The following is a 20,161-nucleotide window of genomic DNA, read 5'->3' as shown; positions in this document are numbered from 1 at the left end:
CTGAGTAAATCGATGCTTGCTTTTGTTTTATTCATTGTGTATTTGCATGATCTTGAGCAGCATAAAGTTTGCTGCTGAACTATGCTTTTACCTGACTGAAACTGAATCACTAAGACCACTTATTTCCACCTCCGTAACACCATCTGGTTCCGTCCCTGCCTCAGCTAATCTGCTGTTGAAACCCTCATTCGTGCTTTTGTTATCTCGAGGCTTGACTATTCCAACGCACTCCTGGCCAGCCTTCCATGATCTACCCTACGTAATCTTGAAGATAGCTAACAGAGTTTTGGGTATGTCCTAACTGCCACCAAGCCCTGTTCACTCATCACCCCTATGCTCGCTGGATATATCGGCTCCCAGTCGAGCATTGCCTTGCTTTATAAAACACTCGTCCTCATTTTCAGATCTCTCTATGGCTACAACTCTCCCTATCTCTGTAATCTCCACCAGGCCTCCAACATTCTGAGATACCTGCACTCCTCCAATTCTGGCCTCTTCAGGATCCCCAATTTTAATTGCTTCACCATCGATAGCCCTTCCTTCAGGTGCCAACACCCTAAGCTCTAGAATTCCTTCCCTAAACCCCTCTTCCTCACTTTCCTCCTTTACAACATTCCTTAAAACCTACCTTTTCAACTGCCCTAATATCTCCTGGCATGTCAAATTTTGTTTGAATAACACTTCTGTGAAGTGCCTGGGGACATTTTACTATATTAAAGACACTATATACATTCAAACTGCTGCTCTTGAAACTGAATCTTAACATTTATTTTATATATCTTGGAAGTCATAACTGCACAACATACAAATATTTCACCGTAACCTATCACTAGGGTTTCTTTCCATGTGCAGCTTATAGCTTTGGGTGTTAAAGAAAAGGACTTTTATTCATTTATAAAGCACCTCATCACATGCCTTAGAAAGGTCTCAAAGCACTTCACGCAAAGCAAAGAAATGCCGTGCATTTATATCCTACCTTGTCATTTCTGCAGGACTTGCTAAACTGCTTTACAGCCCTTGAATTACTTCTGAGGCATAATCACAGTTATGTAGGCAAGGCACTGGCCAATTTGAACTTAGCCAGGTCCTATAGCAATGAAGTAAATGATCAGTGAATTTGCTCTGTTAGTTGATGGCTGGATGCTGATCTGGACACTGAGAATGTTTCCCTCTTTGGAAAAGTGCCATGGTTTTTTTTCACATCCATCTAATAGTGGGATTTCTTGAGCATCCCATTCAAAGGCAAGGCACCTCCAACAATGCAGCACTCCCTCAATAATAACAACTACAAGTTTCACACTTAGTGTTTTTAACATTAAAACTAAAGTCCCAAAGCACTTCACAAAGCCATAATCAGAATTAAATGGGCGGTGTGTGTGGAACAGTACAGGGCAGGAAGAGTAGCCATTGCTGGAGATGCTCTGAAAGCGGTCAGATAGGTAAGATGGAAGCAAACAAGGGTAGTCTCACTGAGCTTGATGAAGAAGATGATAGAGATGCATTGAAGGAGGTTGATGTGGTTGACTGAACTAAAGGCCGCAGAGAGATTGACATGCTCCACTGAAGTGTCATAGATTAAGTCCTCAAGTCCTGCAGTAGGCCTTGAACCTTGTGCTCGATATCTTGACTTCCGTTTCAGGCTGCTCATTGTGAAAGCCACTGCTAGATCGTGGGATCTCTTTAACATCTCATTCAAAGGCAAGGCACTGCTAGGTTTAAAGCTTCCAATTCCAAATATTCACCACCCCCCCCACCCCCCAAAGAAAAGCTGAGAAACCTTCTAATCTAAATTTATACAAAACATAGAGAACCGGCAATGAAAAAAGTTTTTCTTGCATAAGAACTAGATGTGTAAGGTGTATTAGCATGTTGGTTTCCTGCAAGATAGCTTCTCTTCCAGGTATTGGCAGAAAGCTGCAGGTCTCAATACGTACTAAGTGGCAGACGACATCCTGTTTGACTCCTTGTTGTGTCGGATTCTGGTCATGCATTTATGTCAACATTTGAAAGTGTCTATGTCAACATTAGGAAGGGTAAAATCCTTTTATATAAACAGTTGGCTGTAAGGGTGTAGTTACAGGTCCTGGGCAGTGGGTGGAAGGCACCATGGAGTGAGTTTCTAGGGTGCTTTCACCTGCCCCACCCCAAAATCCATTGTCAACTTAGTGACCATAAATTGGCTCCCGTCCACCCTCCCTGATCATTTTTGGTTTTGTTTATAAACCATGGTTTCCGACTGATTTTTTTTTGGGGAGATAGCCAGTCAAGATATTCGTGTGAGTTGCAATGCCTGGGGACAAACTAGCACATCTCGTGCGCACTGACCTTGCAAAAAAAGGCACAGCCTTCCTTGTCGAAGCCTAGATGAGCAGGTAGCAATTGGGAAAATGACACAAACAATCTTTTAAATGTTTTTTGTAATTCCTTTAAACATATTTTATTTTTCTCTCCTCCTTATCCAGGTGGTTAAAGTTTGAGGAATCAGAGGTGGAAATGGAACTCCCAAATCACGCCAAACAACTGCTGCTGCAGCTAAACCAACAGAGAAGCAAAGGGTTCTTCTGCGATGTCATCATAGTGGTGGAAAATGCCCTGTTCCGTGCCCACAAGAATATCCTGGCAGCGAGCAGCATGTACTTCAAGTCCCTTGTGCTTCATGACAACTTGATCAACCTGGACACCGATATGGTCAGTGCCACCATCTTCCGACAGATTCTGGATTTCATCTACACCGGGAAGCTCCTGGTAACTGATCAAGCCAGCGAGCAGAATTTTAACGCCCTCTTAACAGCAGCCAGCTACCTCCAGCTTCACGATCTCGCCGCTCTTTGCAGGAAGAAGATGAAACGCAACGGAAAGACTTTGCACGGCAAGCTGGTCAGCCCCAACCCCGGGAAGCTCGGGAGAGGCCATAGACTTTCCTCCGCTCCAGTTATCCATACACGCTATTCGGGGTCACCCGAGGGTCTCACGAGACAGCAGGCAGGGGAACTGCATAGGGTGGAGGTGACTGGAGAAGAATTGTACATCGCTAGCTCAAACAAAGGAAATTCACATTCTCACAGCCAAAACAGCGGAACCAGCAAAAGCAGCAATACTAATGGCACCAACAATAGTGGGGAGCAGGAGCAAATGCTGGGTCTCGACCTATCCAAGAAAAGCCCTTCAGTCCCTCCTCACATGTCTCAGGAAGACATGCAGCTTGGTGAGTGCAACCAAGGATCTCCACATTCTGCCTCTGTTTCTGCAACCAACAGTGCCTCCTTTGAAGACAACGCCATGAACCCTCATAAATCAGAGAACAGCGAGTCCACAGATAGGAATGACATTACTGACAACCAGAACCTGGCTGACACTGGGCAGTCCAAGAGCTTTCGCCTCTCTGGTCGTAACACAGGGTGGATAAAACAAGAGAAGATATTTAACAGGCAGGAAAGTGTGAACTGTAGGGAGGAGAGTGCCTCAGTCATGAACGGTGTCATTATGGGTCCTCTAGCCAAATCGTTGGAGCGCGATTCAAGCCACCATTTTGACCACGCGATGCACTGCAAGGAGGAGGAAGAGGAGGAAAACGGGAAAGAGTGCAGTGACGACAGCGGCCAAAGCGAGGAGGAGAGCGGGCAGCCCAGCGCCCACACCTACAGACCAGGCCAGGACGGCTTCGAGCCGGTGGTGTACGGCGACAACCTCTACGTGTGCATCCCCTGCGGCAAAGGCTTCCCCAGCTCAGAGCAGCTCAATGCCCATGTGGAGACGCACACGGAAGAGGACCTGTATATCAAGGATGAAGCGGATGGCCTGGCCGCGCAAAACCTGCCTTACCCCAACGACTCCAGGCCGTACAAGTGCTCTGTCTGTGAGAAGAGCTACAGGGACCCCTCGACCTTGCGGCAGCACGAGAAGACCCACTGGCTCTCGCGGCCCTTCCCCTGCAACATCTGTGGTAAAATGTTCACTCAGCGAGGCACCATGACGCGGCACATGCGCAGCCACCTGGGGCTAAAGCCTTTTGCCTGCGAGGAGTGCGGCATGCGCTTCACCAGGCAGTACCGACTGACGGAGCATATGCGGGTCCATTCGGGCGAAAAGCCCTACGAATGTCAAGTCTGCGGTGGGAAGTTCACACAGCAGCGCAACCTGATAAGCCACATGCGAATGCATACCTCACCGACATAAGCCAAAGACTCAAACCTAATTTTCGGGAGAACGTGCTTCTCCACCATCGACAGAGGAAGATAGTCATATGGACTGCCTCTTTAACGATTTCGATTGGAGAACGAGCAAGAGGCAGGCGGGGGAGGGGTCTTTAGTTTCCAATAGTTGTTTAGAGAAATTCCTCGAAGCTTAGAGGTACTTGTTTTATTAAAAAAGTAAGGACCTTGTAATTTTTATGTGAATGTTTAAGCTGGAAGGTTGAGGGATCTAGCTGGGGTAATTTGGTGTAGGCTGGACTTGCTGCAATTTCTTTAGGTACATTTTCTTTATATTTTGTCCCATGTTTAGCTCCTCTCCTCTTGCTAAACAAGTCTGGTTGAAGTAACTTATCAGCTTGCTACCTCTTCACGATGATAACGGATAAGAAAAAAATAAATAAAAGGGTTAGTCAAAGAGTAATGGAAGGGAAGGGGGGGGGGGGGCGTAGATATTTCGAAAAATTATAATACAATAAATTTAAGATTTAGTATTTCCATTTTGACATTGCCCATCCGAGCTTTTTGGTTCTATCCAGATGTTGGTTGACATTTTTTTCCAAGCCAGACCAGATAAGACTTGTATGTTTTATCTGTCTTGACCAAACTATCTATCAGTGTATCGTGTTTTAAATTTTGAGCCATACCCATGTAAAGTCATAGCTGCGTCAAAGTCGCAAAAGTCATTCTAATGGTCAGTTCCGTGGTTAGGGTGGGGAAGGAGTGAAGGGGTGGGGGGGGGGGGGGGGCTTGTATTTTCAATAGCTTTTTATTGGTGAGCTGCTGAACCCAAGAGAAGAAGAATAAAAATGGCATGATGTGGAAAGGGTTAAACTGGTGTTTACATAGGCCTGCTAGTCAGTAAAGGCCTACAGTTGTTGTTAGCATGGTACGGAAGTTATAGTGAGGACAGCAAGGTGTGAGGATAACGAGCTTTTGTCTCTTAGCTGTACATTCCTGACGAAACCAAATTCTCAATTGCTGCATAGAAACAAAGACTGTAATGAATCAGGGGGCACACAAAGGCGAAGTTTGATGGCTTTGATTGGAACAGTTTTCCAAAGTAACTTGTTGGAAAAAGTTTACAAAGTATCTGTCGAAACGCCCTAATACGAAGATACAGAAAGCTTTTTTTTTTTAACAAAATATATATATATATAAATATGTGTGTGTATATATATATATATATATATATATATATATATATAGGGCTGGTTTAGGGTTTTTTGTGTGTTTTTTTTGTTTAATGTTTATTTGTTAATGATTTGACAATTCAACAAATGATATAGAAAATACCTTTTTTAACCTGTAAAACCAAGTATAGGTACTGGGGAAGGAGGGGATTCAAAGGAAAAGGTCCCCTTTCTGAAATGAACCAAGTTGATTTTATTTGGCTTTTGGGGAGATGGAAATGACTTGGACAGCAGATGGTCATATTCAGTTTTGTTTTACAGAAGGGATACTGGGGCAAGTCTAGGTATAGTCATTCCTTATTTCCCAAAGTACTTTTTTTGTTTTTGTTTTAAATATATATATTTAATATATATATATATATATATGTTGGGATGAAACAAAGATCTAAACTAGTGATTACAGCTTAAACAAATAAGAGTGCAGTATCGTTCTCAGCACTTAAAATGAGTACGACATTATGTCTGTGTACAGCGAAGGTATTGTACAGGAGCTTTCCTTTCAAGTAGTTATGTAGAATTGCAGTTAATAGATTTTTATTCAAAGGAAAATTTAAAAAAAAAAAGAAAAATGATAAACTTTCCAAACTGTGACAATAAAAGGTTCATAATTCAGGGATTGTTCAGCACCTGCACAGTGCAGTAATCTCAACTACATTTATATGATGTCGTAATGTATCAAGACATTTTCTGTATTTTAATGAGAAGCAGAACACTAGTTTCATATTTAAGATTTTGATGGGGCAGGGTGGGAAGGGGTACTTTTTTTCAGATACACACAAAGAGCCTCAAATGAGGTTAGGCAGCTCATGCAAAAAAAAGAATATAGGCTGTAGTCATTTGTCCCTGTTAATGTTTTATTTTGTTTCTTTTTGTGTTTCTTTTTATTTTGAAAGTTATCAGAGTTGTATAAAAAAAAAAAAGCTCATACCCAAATTCACAAAAAAGAAACTATTTTTAAACCAAAGCACATTTTAATGAGTATAAAAAAAGAACCTCATGTGACTCAAAAAATTATGTATTTATCTCATTGTTTACATGTAAACTTTCGACAGTCTCAGACCTCAGCAAAATGCTTCTTTCTGACAAAAAATGGTGCAAACTTAACACTTTTTTGACAGTGTTCTTTTTATCAATATATATGTATGTATTTGCAGTAATGAATGTATTTATTTCTTTTTTGAATTCTGTACACACTGTTTGCATTTATTTTTCAGTTCCATATGCAAAAAGCTGTATAAGTTGGACCTTTTTCAGAAAAAAAAATCTCAGAGACTTGCCACATAGCCATAAACCGCATAACCTGTGAAGATATTATTTGCAAAAGACTGGACAAATGTTTTTTTTTCTTTTTTGGCTTTGCATTGAAGATGTAATATGTTTGTTGTATTTAATACAATGTGTTTCTTTCTCGTCACAATGCACATTCATCCTCAGCTATTGCATGGCAAGCATTCCACATCCTGCCACTGCGTAGCTTTGGGTAGCAGTATTTATCTTTTTTTTTTGTGTTCTGAAATAGTCACTTTCTCGTGCAAAAAAAAAAGCTTGAATTCAGGTTGGGGCTGCATTTTCTGCAGCTCAAAATAGTCATGTGTCATAAAAATAATAAACAACTGTATGCTGAACTCAGCATTCAGAAAAGTTACAGTCTTAATGTACAGCAATCAGAAACTGTTATTTTACAATCTTTTCATTAAAAGCTTGACTGAAAACCACGTGCATCTCGTACTCTTAACATTAGCAGCATCATAGCTGGCAGTGCTGTTGATATGTTCTCGGTTAAAGCAGCAGGAAAAAAGAAGTGCTAAAGCATTGAGCTGCAGGCACCACTGTTGGGTTTGGTGTGCCACAGGCTCTTTTATCGGTCCAGTTGAGTTATTAGTAAGGGGCGTTTTTCCTCGTATTTTGTGTTCTGGGATCTATGAAAGTTCAGATTCTGGATGGTGTTGTGGGGGTGGGGGGTGGTCATGCACTTTGTGCCCATAACATTGTCACACTCCACCAAAAGTGAGAGTTCCCAAAGCTGTTGCCCATCACCAATTATCAAAGAGAAAGTCCCATGTTTCCTCAGTAGTTCTATAGGAACTTGCAGCTCTGGAGGACACCATTGTGTTTTTGCCAGTTAGGGCAATCCAAAATCAATCCCGCTGCTCTCGCCCCGTGGACCTGTATCTGCCTCTGCTTCAAATGTTCATCTACTTTTCCCTTAAAGGATAGAATGATCTCCGCTTCAACCATTCCCTGTTGTTTCATAATCCAGCAACTCTGCATAAAGCACAATTCTCCCTAACCTCTGTCTTCACATCATTAATGACCTTCTGTCACTGGCTCCCTAGCACAACAGAGTGGTCTTTTCCTCTTCATGCTATCATAACTGTTCATAATTTTAAAACCTCAATTAAACCTGGGCTTGGTTTTCTCTGCTCTTGTGATATTATGTCTGAATGTTTACAGTCTGTCTTAACTGTAGTTTCGCATCACTGGTATCATCCTGCTCTACCTATATTCCAAAAGAAAACAATAGATATAGAAAATTCTAATCTGTGCTCTGCATCCTATTTTGGACAAGTTTAAAAATTGACAGAAATAAAAGTACTTTTGTCTTCTGGTAGCTCCCATCAGACAATCACATTGTGTTTAGATTGGACAGATCCATTTATAATGTGCTTTCTCAGCACTTGCCTCTACTTGACCCAGAAACTAGATGGTATTCAATTACTGCCAAGATGTGGAGTGAGAGTGTTTTTTGGCCCTTCCTTGGCAGCTTCGAGCATGTTGTGCAGTTGAATCAGCATGTTTGCAACAGTCCAATTTGAGTCCTATTGATTGGCACTCTCGTTTTAAACCGTTACTGAAGGAGCCAGGCGTTGTACTCTAAATGAAGACTGAAGCAAATGATTCTGCACCATTTTTACACCCACAGCCTTGTTGCAAACCACCTGCAGCGTTGTAACACAATGTTGTTTTTGTCCCATAATGACATTTTGTCATTTAAAATCCCACATCAATGATCAACATCAACACTACTGTTACCCACCACCCCCCCCCCCCCCCCCCCCCAAATTCAGTCTTTGAAAGAAAGAACAAACTTGCATTTACCTTGCAGCTTGTATGGCTCTGGATGCCTCAAGGTTCTCCATAGCCATCAAATTACTTTTGAAGTGCAGTCACTTTTTTTTGAGGCAAATGCAGCAGGCATTTTACACACAGTACGGTCCTACAAACAGCAAATGAGGGTTGGCCTGGTATTTGCTGGTATTGGTGAGGGGTAATTGTTGGACAGGACAACAGTGAGAACTTTCTGACTCTTAATACTACCATTGCATCCACCCGAACAGACAGTGCAACATTCCCTCAATACTGTACCAAAGTGTTAGCCTACAAATCGTGCTCAAGTCCTGCACTGGGGCTTTGAACATCTGAGACGAGTGGGAGTGCTACCACCAAGCCAAACCAATATTCCTTTTGACCTCTCCTTTAAGAACATAAGAAATGGGAGCAAGAGTAGGCCATTCAACCCTTTGACCCTGCTGTACCATTCAGTAGGATCATGGCTAATTCTCTACCTCAACTCCACCTTCCCACACTAACCCCATATCCCGTAATCCCCTTAGTATCCAAAAATCTATTTTACTTGTATCTTGAATATACTCAATGACTGAGCATCCACAGCTCTCTGCAGTGAAGAATTCCAAAGATTCACAACCCTTTGAAGAAATTTCTCCTCATCTGAGTCCTAAATGACCGACCCCTTATTCTGAGTCTGAGACACCCCCGCCCCCCCCCCCCCCCCCCCCTCATTCTAGATTTGCCAACCAGGGAAATCATCTACCCGAACAGGCCCCTTAACAATTTTATATGTTTCACTGAGATCATTTCTCATTCATCTAAATTCTAGGGAATATCGCCCTCCTCGCAGGACAATCCCTTTATCCCAGTCCCAAAACCCTCCTCTATTTCAAATCTGTAGCTCGATTGATTTTTCTTTTTCTTCTGCTGTTTGTGGCCCAGCATTTCCTGACTGATCAATTTTATTAGTCAAATTTAAAACTCCACTGCGGCATAGTGGAGCAGTGGCTAGCACCGCAGCCTCACAGCTCCAGCGACCCGGGTTCGGTTCTGGGTACTGCCTGTGCGGAGTTTGCAAGTTCTCCCTGTGACTGCGTGGGTTTCCGCCGGGTGCTCCGGTTTCCTCCCACAGCCAAAGACTTGCAGGTTGATTTGTAAATTGCCCCAAGTGTAGGTAGGTGGTGGGGATGTGGTAGGGAATATGGGATTAATGTAGGATTAGTATAAATAGGTGGTTGTTGGTTGGCACAGACTCTGAGGGCCGAAGGGCCTGTTTCAGTGCTATAATCTGTAAATAAAAATAAATCTAGCTGGTGCTGCAGTGATCCGAGTGTTTGCTTTGCCAGGTTGCTAATGTCTCTGCATAATGGCTATACTGGCAATTGGTAAGTAGCCACGAATGGTCCCTGCCACCTTCATCCTGTAGGAACCATTTTTGTCCCCATCATAATGTAAAGTTGGATAAATATTGAATATCATCAGACTTTGGCACTGCGCAGTACATGTTTTGACTTAAGTAAAGTACTTGTATGGGAACTGTCTGACAAGGTGGGCTAGCTGTTGATTTTTCACCACTGAGATCAGAGTTCAAATCTAGCCCAGACTGGATGGATGCAAGTGCACTGGGTCAGCTGCCTGTAAGGGTATTTTGTGAAAAAGTTTGGACATTCTCAATCCAGTTCCTAGTGAATAAAATGGGAAGAATGTCACACTGCTGTAGTGGGGATGCTCTTTTAAGTTTAGGGCTGAGGCAAAATAGAAAGATTTTTACTCTAGATCTGGATGTGGTTTGCCTGACCTGGAAGTGCCTGGTGCTTACACTGAGGGCCAGAATTGGGAAGCATTCCATTTCCCAGGCTGACATTCCAGTGCCAGTAGTGTTTGGGAATGCTGCACTGTTGGGAGTGCCATCTTTTGAATGAGACATTAACCTAAGGCACCATCTGCTCTCTCAGGCAGCCATAAAAATCTCATAGCTCAATTTTTTTTAAAAATTCAATACAGGTTATCGGTGTCACTGGCTAGGCCAGCATTTAATGCCCATCCCTAATTGCCCTTGAGAAGGTGGTGGTGAGCTGCCTTCTTGAACCGCTGCAGTCCATGTGAGGTAGGTACATCCACAGTGCTGTTAGGAAGGGAGTTCCAGGATTTTGACCCAGCGACAGTGAAGGAAGGGTGATACAGTTCCAAGTCAGGATGGTGTGTGACTTGGAGGGGAACTTGCAGGTGGTGGTGTTCCCATGTATTTGCTGCCCTTGTCCTTCCAATTGGTAGAGGTCGCGGGTTTGGAAGGTGCTGTCGAAGGAGCCTTGATGCATTGCTGCAGTGCATCTTGTAGATGGTACACACTGCTGCCACTGTACGTCGGTGGTGGAGGGAGTGAATGTTTGTAGATGGGGTGCCAATCAAGTGGGCCGCTTTGTCCTGGATGGTGTCAAGCTTCTTGAGTGTTGTTGGAGCTGCACTCATCCAGGCAAGTGGAGAGTATTCCATCACACTCCTGACTTGTGCCTTGTTGCTGGTGGACAGGCTTTGAAGAGTCAGGAGGTGAGTTACTCGCCTCAGGATTCCTAGCCTCTGACCTGCTCTTGTAGCCACGGTATTTATATAGCTACTCCAGTTCAGTTTTCGGTCAATGGTAGCCCCTAGGATGTTGATAGTGGGGGATTCAGCGATCGTAATGCCGTTGAATGTCAAGGGGAGATGGTTAGATTCTCTTTTGTTGGAGATGGTCATTGCCTGGCACTTGTGTGGCGCGAATGTTACTTGCCACTTATCAGCCCAAGCCTGGATATTGTCCAGGTCTTGCTGCATTTCTACACAGACTGCTTCAGTATCTGAGGAATTGCGAATGGTGCTGAACATTGTGCAATCATCAGCGAACATCCCCACTTCTGACCTTGTGATTGAAGGAAGGTCATTGATGAAGCAGCTGAAGATGGATGGGCCTAGGACACTACCCTGAGGTACTCCTGCAGTGATGTCCTGGAGCTCAGATGATTGACCTCCAACAACCACAAGCATCTTCCTTTGCGCTAGGTATGACTCCAGCCAGCGGAGGGTTTTCCCCCTGATTCCCATTGACCTCAGTTTTGCTAGGGCTCCTTGATGCCATACTCGGTCAAATGCTGCCTTGATGTCAAGGGCAGTCACTCTCACCTCACCTCTTGAGTTCAGCTCTTTTGTCCAGGTTTTACCCTATTTGAAATGGTTTAACAGGGAGCGGGATTTCTGTGGAGCTTATCAGCTGGTGTCCTACAATCATGCAGCTTCTCTCACATGCATACACTCAAGTAACCATTCTGGCTTGAGCAGAGGGCCTTTGTTAATGTACAAGTTAATCTAGTTTGTACAGTGCTCATCAGCAGCTATTAGTGTGATCTGACCAATTATTAAAAAGAATAAGTCTACAGCGAACAGCAATTTCTTGCTCATCCTTTGATTCAGAATGGGCCAGATTATGTGAAGAATGGCATTGATGACCAAGAAAATGTTTCATCCTGACCTGTTTCAAAGGTATTGTCTGGGCACAAGTGCTGAGTTCAGAGCTCCTGGTATGTTGCAATATGAGTCCTTTTTGGAGAAATGTAATATTAGTCACATTGTTCCTGTCTAGTTTGCAGATTCTAAGGAAAGCTGACATCAGTAACGTGGTGACTGCTGCACTAAATGACTCATTGGTAAAGTGCAATAATAAACGCAGAGAGGTAACAGACCTTTATATTTTTAAAAGTGCAGTCAAAAGATTGAAGATGCAACAAGAACTGTCTACTCTTTTAAAAAAAAAAAAAATGTTGTGCTGGTGCTATCTTTACAAAATGTTTTGCATTATCTCAAAACCACTGCCCAGACGTCCAAGGTAGATACTGAGAATAAAGCTCCCAAACAGGGATTTCAACCCTTGACCTGTTATGGGATTACCAGTTTTGAACGAGACAGAGTCGCTGACAAGGCAATGCTAACAAATGCACAACCAAAGCATATTTCAAAGTCCTGTGTTCAACAGTCATCTGCTGCCATTTAAGTATGCAAGCCTACTCAGCTTCCACTCTCCCCCACTCCTCCCTTTTCCCTATGAGTTGTAAACCATCTTGCAGTGCTGAAAATATAACAGCATCTATTCAGGATTCCTGTTATTTTTAACAAGCAATCTCAGTCCCAAAATAGCTTTAGATGCTTACTGGCTGTGTATTTATAATGCTGCTGTGCTTTTTTTTCCAATTCCACCTCTTAATTGAATTAGTTCTTTATAATTCTTTCTTCCACACTGGCTGCCCTTTTGACCATTGAGGTTTGAGTGGAGCATAGAGGGGCCAACGAGTAACTCACCTGTCTCCCCAAAGCCTGTCCACCATCTACAAGGCACAAGTCAGGAGTGTGATCGAATACTCTCCACTTGCCTGCATGAGTGCAGCTCCAACAACACTCGAAGAAATTTGAAACCACCCAGGACACTTACTCAGCACCCCATCCACCAACTTAAACATTCGCTCCCTCCACCACTGGCGCATAGTGGCAGCAATGTGCACTATCTACAAGATGCACTGCAGCAACTCACCAAAGCTCCATCTACAGCACCGTCCAAGCCCTTGACCTCTACCACCTAGAAGGACAAGGGCAACAGATGCATGGGAACACCACCACCTGCAAGTTCCGCTCCAAGCCACACACCATCCTGACCTGGAACTATATTGCCGTTCCTTCACTGTTGCTGGGTCAAACTCCTAGAACTCCCTCCCGAACAGCACTGTGGCTATAGCCGCACCAGATGGACTGCAATGGTTCATGAAGATGGCTCACCACCACCTTTATTTATTTATTTTATTTAGAGATATAGCACTGAAACAGGCCCTTTGGCCCACCGAGTCTGTGCCAACCAACAACCGCCCATTTATCCCATGTTTCCTACCACATCCCCACCATTCTCCTACCTACACTAGGGGCTATTTATAATGGCCAATTTACCTATCAACCTGCAAGTCTTTGGGTGTGGGAGGAAACCAGAGCACCCGGCAGAAACCCACGCTGTCACAGGGAGAACTTGCAAACTTCGCACAGGCAGTACCCAGAACCGAACCCGAGTTGCTGGAGCTGTGAGGCTGCGGTGCTAACCACTGCGCCGCCCCTAACCTTCTCATAGGTAATTCGGGATTGGCAACAAATGCTGGCCTATCCAGCGACTCCCACATCCCATGAATGAATTTAAAAAAATGAGCCAGAGCCATTTGATTGAGGCCCTCGCCCTGCCCGTCCAACTGAAGTGGAAGAGTCGGCCAACTTCAAAGTCAATGGAGGCGGAAGGTCACCGGGTGGTAACGCTGCGACTTTGGACAGATATGTGGACTCAGCCAATTTTTGTCCACTCCCCACACCATTCATACTAGGGGGGATCTGAGCATTCTAAAACAAAGGCTAATTTTAGTTTGTATTCGTGTCCATTGGCTGTTGATCACATTAATATTAAAAACATTTAAAAAAATTGTCACACAAAGTGCATTCACATTGTGTATCTTTTATTCTGGGCAGTTACATAATGAATCTCTAAGTCCAATTAAAACTCGAAGTGAGAAGGGTGAATGCTTTAAAATGCCTGGATTAAAATGTAAGGATAAAATCTTGACCCTTTGTCATGAATTGTGATCAATGCACTGTCTGGTGTAATTTGTAACTAATACTGTTGAAAGTAACAAAATTAATAGCTACAATAAAACCCGTTTTTATGCCCATCTCTGAGTTACGATTGATTAATGAATGTGACTGCTGCAAAAGTTTCGTAACTGCCAAAAACTTCAATTTTCTTCGTACTCAGGCTGCAGGCACATGGTCCCAGTTGATGAATTCCCATTATGATCAGCATTTCTATACCACCTGGTATGGTGCAGAGCCTTTCTCACCAGAAGGTCCATGTGGGGTTAGGTGATACCTAGCTGGCAAATTGGGGTGTTACAAGTGACCTAGGGAAAGAAAGTAACATCAGCCCAGGGTTCCCACTCCTGATGGGCATAGCTGAATGAATGTCAGGATAGAATTTTAGTCACCTGTCCTAATATCTCCTTAAGTGGCTCAGTACCAAATGTTGGATAACACTCCTGTGAAACACCTTATATATTTTACTATATAGATGATAGTTGTTACTGTGCTTGACTGTCATGATCTCTATGGAATAGCTCACCAACACTCACTGTAGAGTTTGCACAAGAAGTATGACTATCTGAAGAAGGTACCTAAAGGGAAGAGATAATGTTGACAGTGACAAACTCTTTCACCTTGTCCAGAACAGAACCAGGGGATATGGCCTGCACTCAAAACCAATCTGCAGAAACAATTGGGCCCAATTTTAACTCTGTGCAAGGGAATAGTTTGAAACATAGAAAATAGGAGCAGGAGTAGGCCATTCAGCCCTTCAGGCCTGCTCCTTGGAAGAGCCAAAGGCGACATGTGGAAAACTTCTTTACGCAGTGAGTGGTTATGATCTGGAAAGCACTGCCCAAGAGTGTGGTGGAGGCAGATTCAGTCGTGGCTTTCAAAAGAGTATTTAGATCATTATTTGAAGAGAAAAATTTGCAGGGTTATGAAGAAAGGGCGGGGCATTGGAAGTAGGTGAGAACATAAGAAGAACATAAGAACTAGGAGCAGGAGTAGGCAATTCAGCCCTCGAGCCTGCTCCGCCATTCAATACAATCACGGCTGATCTCATCTCGGCCTCAACTCCACTTTCCTGCCCATTCTCCATAACCCTTCAACCCATTACTAATTAAAAATCTGTCTATCTCCTCCTTAAATTTACTCAATGTCCCGGCATCCACCGCACTCTGGGGTAGTGAATTCCACAGACTCACGATCCTTTGAGAGAAGTAATTTCTCCTCATCTCTGTTTTAAATCTGCTACCCCTTATCCTAAAACTATGACCTCTCATTCTAGATTGCCCCACAAGAGGAAACATCCTCTCTATGTCTGAGGACTGGAGAGTGCACGTGGGCCTGTATAGCTGACAGAAATCACTTGAGGTGCTGCATTAGCTCTAGTAACTTTCTGTCTCTTCATTCCCTTCCATTTCCCTGTGTGTGTCTTTCCCACAGTTACTTTGAAGGACAACAGCTGGGTCATGCGAAATGATCTCGACACGCATGCTACCAGGCATTTTGTTGACTTCATTCTGGGGGACTTTCAGCGCTGAAGAGACAAACTATTTCCTTCGAAGAGAAAATTTCACTTGCTCCAGGGACAGATTATGTTCCTCACCTTTTCTTCTTTGATACTAAAATTACTAAGATTCCTGTTGAGTGCAAGTGATCCCGGGGTTTTCCATCTGTCATGATCATGAAGCTTTTATCCTCTAACTACCCCATTTAATAACTCGGCCTTCAAGTTGAATGCAAGTTAAAAGCAAAGCCATCCCCACCACCACCAACCACCAGGCAGGTGAACACCTGTACCTCTTGGAAGTCAACACCTTTGCATTTCCTGTTGGTAATTTACTTGGAAATTGACAGCACTCATTCAGCATTTCCTCTGCTGACAGTCCCCTGCAATAAAAAGGATGCAAACTTCAATCTTCTGGCATCTGGGGCTTAGATTTTTTTTTGAGGGTTCATATAATTGTCATTGTAGCCTGCGGACGGGGTGTTGGTGGGGGGCTTCCTAGATAGTCCTCGGACAGGTCCAATACAGACTATAGGAAAGAATGGAGAGAGCACTGGTCTGCCAGCCTTGCACACCACCCCCCCTCCCCCCCCCCCAACCAAAACAGTGCTCGAGAAGCTGTGGAAAACTTGTAGGGATGGGTAATCATTGTGAGACTTCCGCAATTCCCAAATGTCTCTAATTATTTTTGTTTGTAGCGTGTAGGACAAGCAACCACGAGAGTGGAAAGCCAAAGTAGAACAAAGCTGCGGATGCTGGGAATGTGAAATAAAAGCTGAGAACACTCAGCAGGTCAGGCAGTTTCAGTAGAGGGAGCAGCAGTGTTAACATTTCAGGTCAATGATCTTTCTTCAGAACAGAAGCAAAATCCTCCCATCCAGATGATTGCACAATTACTCCCACATAGCTTTCAAAGAACAAAGAAAATTACAGCACAGGAACAGGCCCTTCGGCCCTCCAAGCCTACGCCGATCCAGATCCTCTATCTAAACCTGTCGCCTATTTTCTAAGGGTCTGTATCTCTTTACTTCCTGCCCATTCATGTATCTGTCTAGATACATCTTAAAAGACGCTATCGTGCCCGCGTCTACCACCTCCGCTGGCAACGCGTTCCAAGCACCCACCACCCTCTGCGTAAAGAACTTTCCACGCATATCCCCCCTAAACTTTTCCCCTTTCACTTTGAACTCGTGTCCCCTAGTAATTGAATCCCCCACTCTGGGAAAAAGCTTCTTGCTATCCACCCTGTCTATACCTCTCATGATTTTGTACACCTCAATCAGGTCCCCCCTCAACCTCCATCTTTCTAATGAAAATAATCCTAATCTACTCAACCTCTCTTCATAGCTAGCGCCCTCCATACCAGGCAACATCCTGGTGAACCTCCTCTGCACCCTCTCCAAAGCATCCACATCCTTTTGGTAATGTGGCGACCAGAACTGCACACAGTATTCCAAATGTGGCCGAACCAAAGCCCTATACGACTGTAACATGACCTGCCAACTCTTGTACTCAATACCCTGTCCGATGAAGGAAAGCATGCCGTATGCCTTCTTGACCACTCTATTGACCTGCGTTGCCACCTTCAGGGAACAATGGACCTGAACACCCAAATCTCTCTGTACATCAATTTTCCCCAGGACTTTTCCATTTACTGTATAGTTCACTCTTGAATTGGATCTTCCAAAATGCATCACCTCGCATTTGCCCTGATTGAACTCCATCTGCCATTTCTCTGCCCAACTCTCCAATCTATCTATATTCTGCTGTATTCTCTGACAGTCCCCTTCACTATCTGCTACTCCACCAATCTTAGTGTCGTCTGCAAACTTGCTAATCAGACCACCTATACTTTCCTCCAAATCATTTATGTATATCACAAACAACAGTGGTCCCAGCATGGATCCCTATGGAACACCACTGGTTACACGTCTCCATTTTGAGAAACTCCCTTCCACTGCTACTCTCTGTCTCCTGTTGCCCAGCCAGTTCTTTATCCATCTAGCTAGTACACCTTGGACCCCATGTGCCTTCACTTTCTCCATCAGCCTACCATGGGGAACCTTATCAAACGCCTTACTGAAGTCCATGTATATGACATCTACAGCCCTTCCCTCATCAATCAACTTTGTCACTTCCTCAAAGAATTCTATTAAGTTGGTAAGACATGACCTTCCCTGCACAAAACCATGTTGCCTATCACTGATAAGCCCATTTTCTTCCAAATGGGAATAGATCCTATCCCTCAGTATCTTCTCCAGCAGCTTCCCTACCACTGACGTCAGGCTCACCGATCTATAATTACCTGGATTATCCCTGCTACCCTTCTTAAACAAGGGGACAACATTAGCAATTCTCCAGTCCTCCGGGACCTCACCCGTGTTTAAGGATGTTGCAAAGATATCTGTTAAGGCCCCAGCTATTTCCTCTCTCGCTTCCCACAGTAACCTGGGATAGATCCCATCCGGACCTGGGGACATGTCCACCTTAATGCCTTTTAGAATACCCAACACTTCCTCCCTCTTTATGCCGACTTGACCTAGAGTAATCTAACATCTGTCCCTAACCTCAACATCCGTCATGTCCCTCTCCTCGGTGATTACCGATGCAAAGTACTCGTTTTGAATCTCACCCACTTTCTCTGACTCCACGCATAACTTTCCTCCTTTGTCCTTGAGTGGGCCAATCCTTTCTCTAGTTACCCTCTTGCTCCTTATATATGAATAAAAGGCTTTGGGATATTCCTTAACCCTGTTTGCTAAAGATATTTCATGACCCCTTTTCGCCCTCTTAATTCCTCGTTTCAGAATGCGCCTACAATCCCGATATTCTTTCAAAGCTTCGTCTTTCTTCAGCCGCCTAGACCTTATGCATGCTTCCTTTTTCCTCTTAGCTAGTCTCACAATTTCACCTGTCATCCATGGTTCCCTAATCTTGCCATTTCTATCCTTCATTTTCACAGGAATATGTCTCTCCTGCACGCTAATCAACCTCTCTTTAAAAGCCTCCCACATATCACATGTGGATTTACCTTCAAACAGCTGCTCCCAATCTACATTCCCCAGCTCCTGCCGAATTTTGGTATAGTTTGCCTTCCCCCAATTTAGCACTCTTCCTTTAGGACCACTCTCGTCTTTGTCCATGAGTATTCTAAAACTTACGGAATTGTGATCACTATTCCCAAAGTAGTCCCCTACTGAAACTTCAACCACCTGGCCGGGCTCATTCCCCAACACCAGGTCCAGTATGGCCTCTTCCCGAGTTGGACTATTTACATACTGCTCTAGAAAGCCCTCCTGGATGCTCCTTACAAATTCTGCTCCATCTAGACCTCCAACACTAAGTGAATCCCAGTCAATGTTGGGAAAATTAAAATCTCCTATCACCACCACCCTGTTGCTCCTACATCTTTCCATAATCTGTTTACATATTTGTACCTCTATCTCACGCTCGCTGTTGGGAGGCCTGTAGTACAGCCCCAACATTGTTACCGCACCCTTCCTATTTCTGAGTTCTGCCCATATTGCCTCACAGCTCGAGTCCTCCATAGTGCCTTCCTTCAGCACAGCTGTGATATCCTCTTTGACCAGTAATGCAACTCCTTCACCCCTTTTACCTCCCTCTCTATCCTGCCTGAAGCATCGGTATCCTGGGATATTTAGTTGCCAATCATGCCCTTCCCTCAACCAAGTCTCAGTAATAGCAATAACATCATACTCCCAGGTACTAATCCAAGCCCTAAGTTCATCTGCCTTACCTACTACACTTCTTGCATTAAAACAAATGCACCTCAGACCACCAGTCCCTTTGCGTTCATCATCTGCTCCCTGCCTACTCTTTCCCTTAGTCACGCTGACTTCATTATCTAGTTCCTTTCAGGCTTTAGTTACTACCTCCATACTGTCCACTGACCTCATTTGGTTCCCATCCCCCTGCCACGTTAGTTTAAACCCTCCCCAACAGCATTAGCAAAAGCACCCCCAAGGACATTGGTTCCAGTCCGGCCCAGGTGTAGACCGTCCAATTTGTAATAGTCCCACCTCCCCCAGAACCGGTCCCAATGTCCCAAAAATCTGAACCCCTCCCTCCTGCACCATCTCTCAAGCCACGCATTCATCCTGACTATTCTTTCATTTCTACTCTGACTATCACGTGGCACTGGTAGCAATCCTGAGATTACTTTCCCTAAAGCTCGCAGCAAAGTAAGAATTTATTGACAATCCATGCCCATTTCAGTTGCACGACTTAATCCTCGGGCTGAACTATGTGTTTTGCACTGCATTGAGCAATGGTGCACCGTGCAGAATTGGGGCCAGCCCTACCACATGTTTTACACCAGCCCGTATACAAATCTTGCCGAGGACCAGTCCAGCTGGTTCGTCAAGAAAGGCCGAATTAAGCAAAACCGGATTCTGACTGAAGCAGTCCCTGTGGACTTCTCCTCCTTGCAGTAAGTGGCAGTGCACCTCCAACCTGAGATTCCTGTCCCACGAGGGTGAAATTGCTCAGTTCAAGTTTGTTTTTTTTAAAACTCTTCTTGCAGTCACTTTAACTAGCATTGGAGA

The 20,161-nt window shown here is 44.1% G+C and overlaps 1 protein-coding gene across 3 annotated transcripts in view; it reads left to right on the top strand.

Moving 5' to 3' along the window:
- The window catches only part of hic2 (hypermethylated in cancer 2), an 83,385-nt gene extending 78,452 nt beyond the window's left edge, over positions 1–4,933 (top strand). For all 3 annotated transcript variants that reach the window (XM_068054684.1, XM_068054686.1, XM_068054683.1), the window contains exon 2: positions 2,463–4,933. In XM_068054684.1, the coding sequence (XP_067910785.1) occupies positions 2,494–4,176 (1,683 nt within the window). In that variant the 5' untranslated portion in view covers positions 2,463–2,493 and the 3' untranslated portion in view covers positions 4,177–4,933. The remainder of the gene's footprint in view (positions 1–2,462) is intronic.
- Positions 4,934–20,161: the final 15,228 nt, after the last annotated feature.

This window comes from Heterodontus francisci, chromosome 23, assembly GCF_036365525.1.
Source record: "Heterodontus francisci isolate sHetFra1 chromosome 23, sHetFra1.hap1, whole genome shotgun sequence".
NCBI classification, from domain to species: Eukaryota; Metazoa; Chordata; class Chondrichthyes; order Heterodontiformes; family Heterodontidae; genus Heterodontus; species Heterodontus francisci.
The sequence above is the reverse complement of the archived record's forward strand: the minus strand, read 5'-3'. Positions and strand labels throughout refer to the sequence as shown.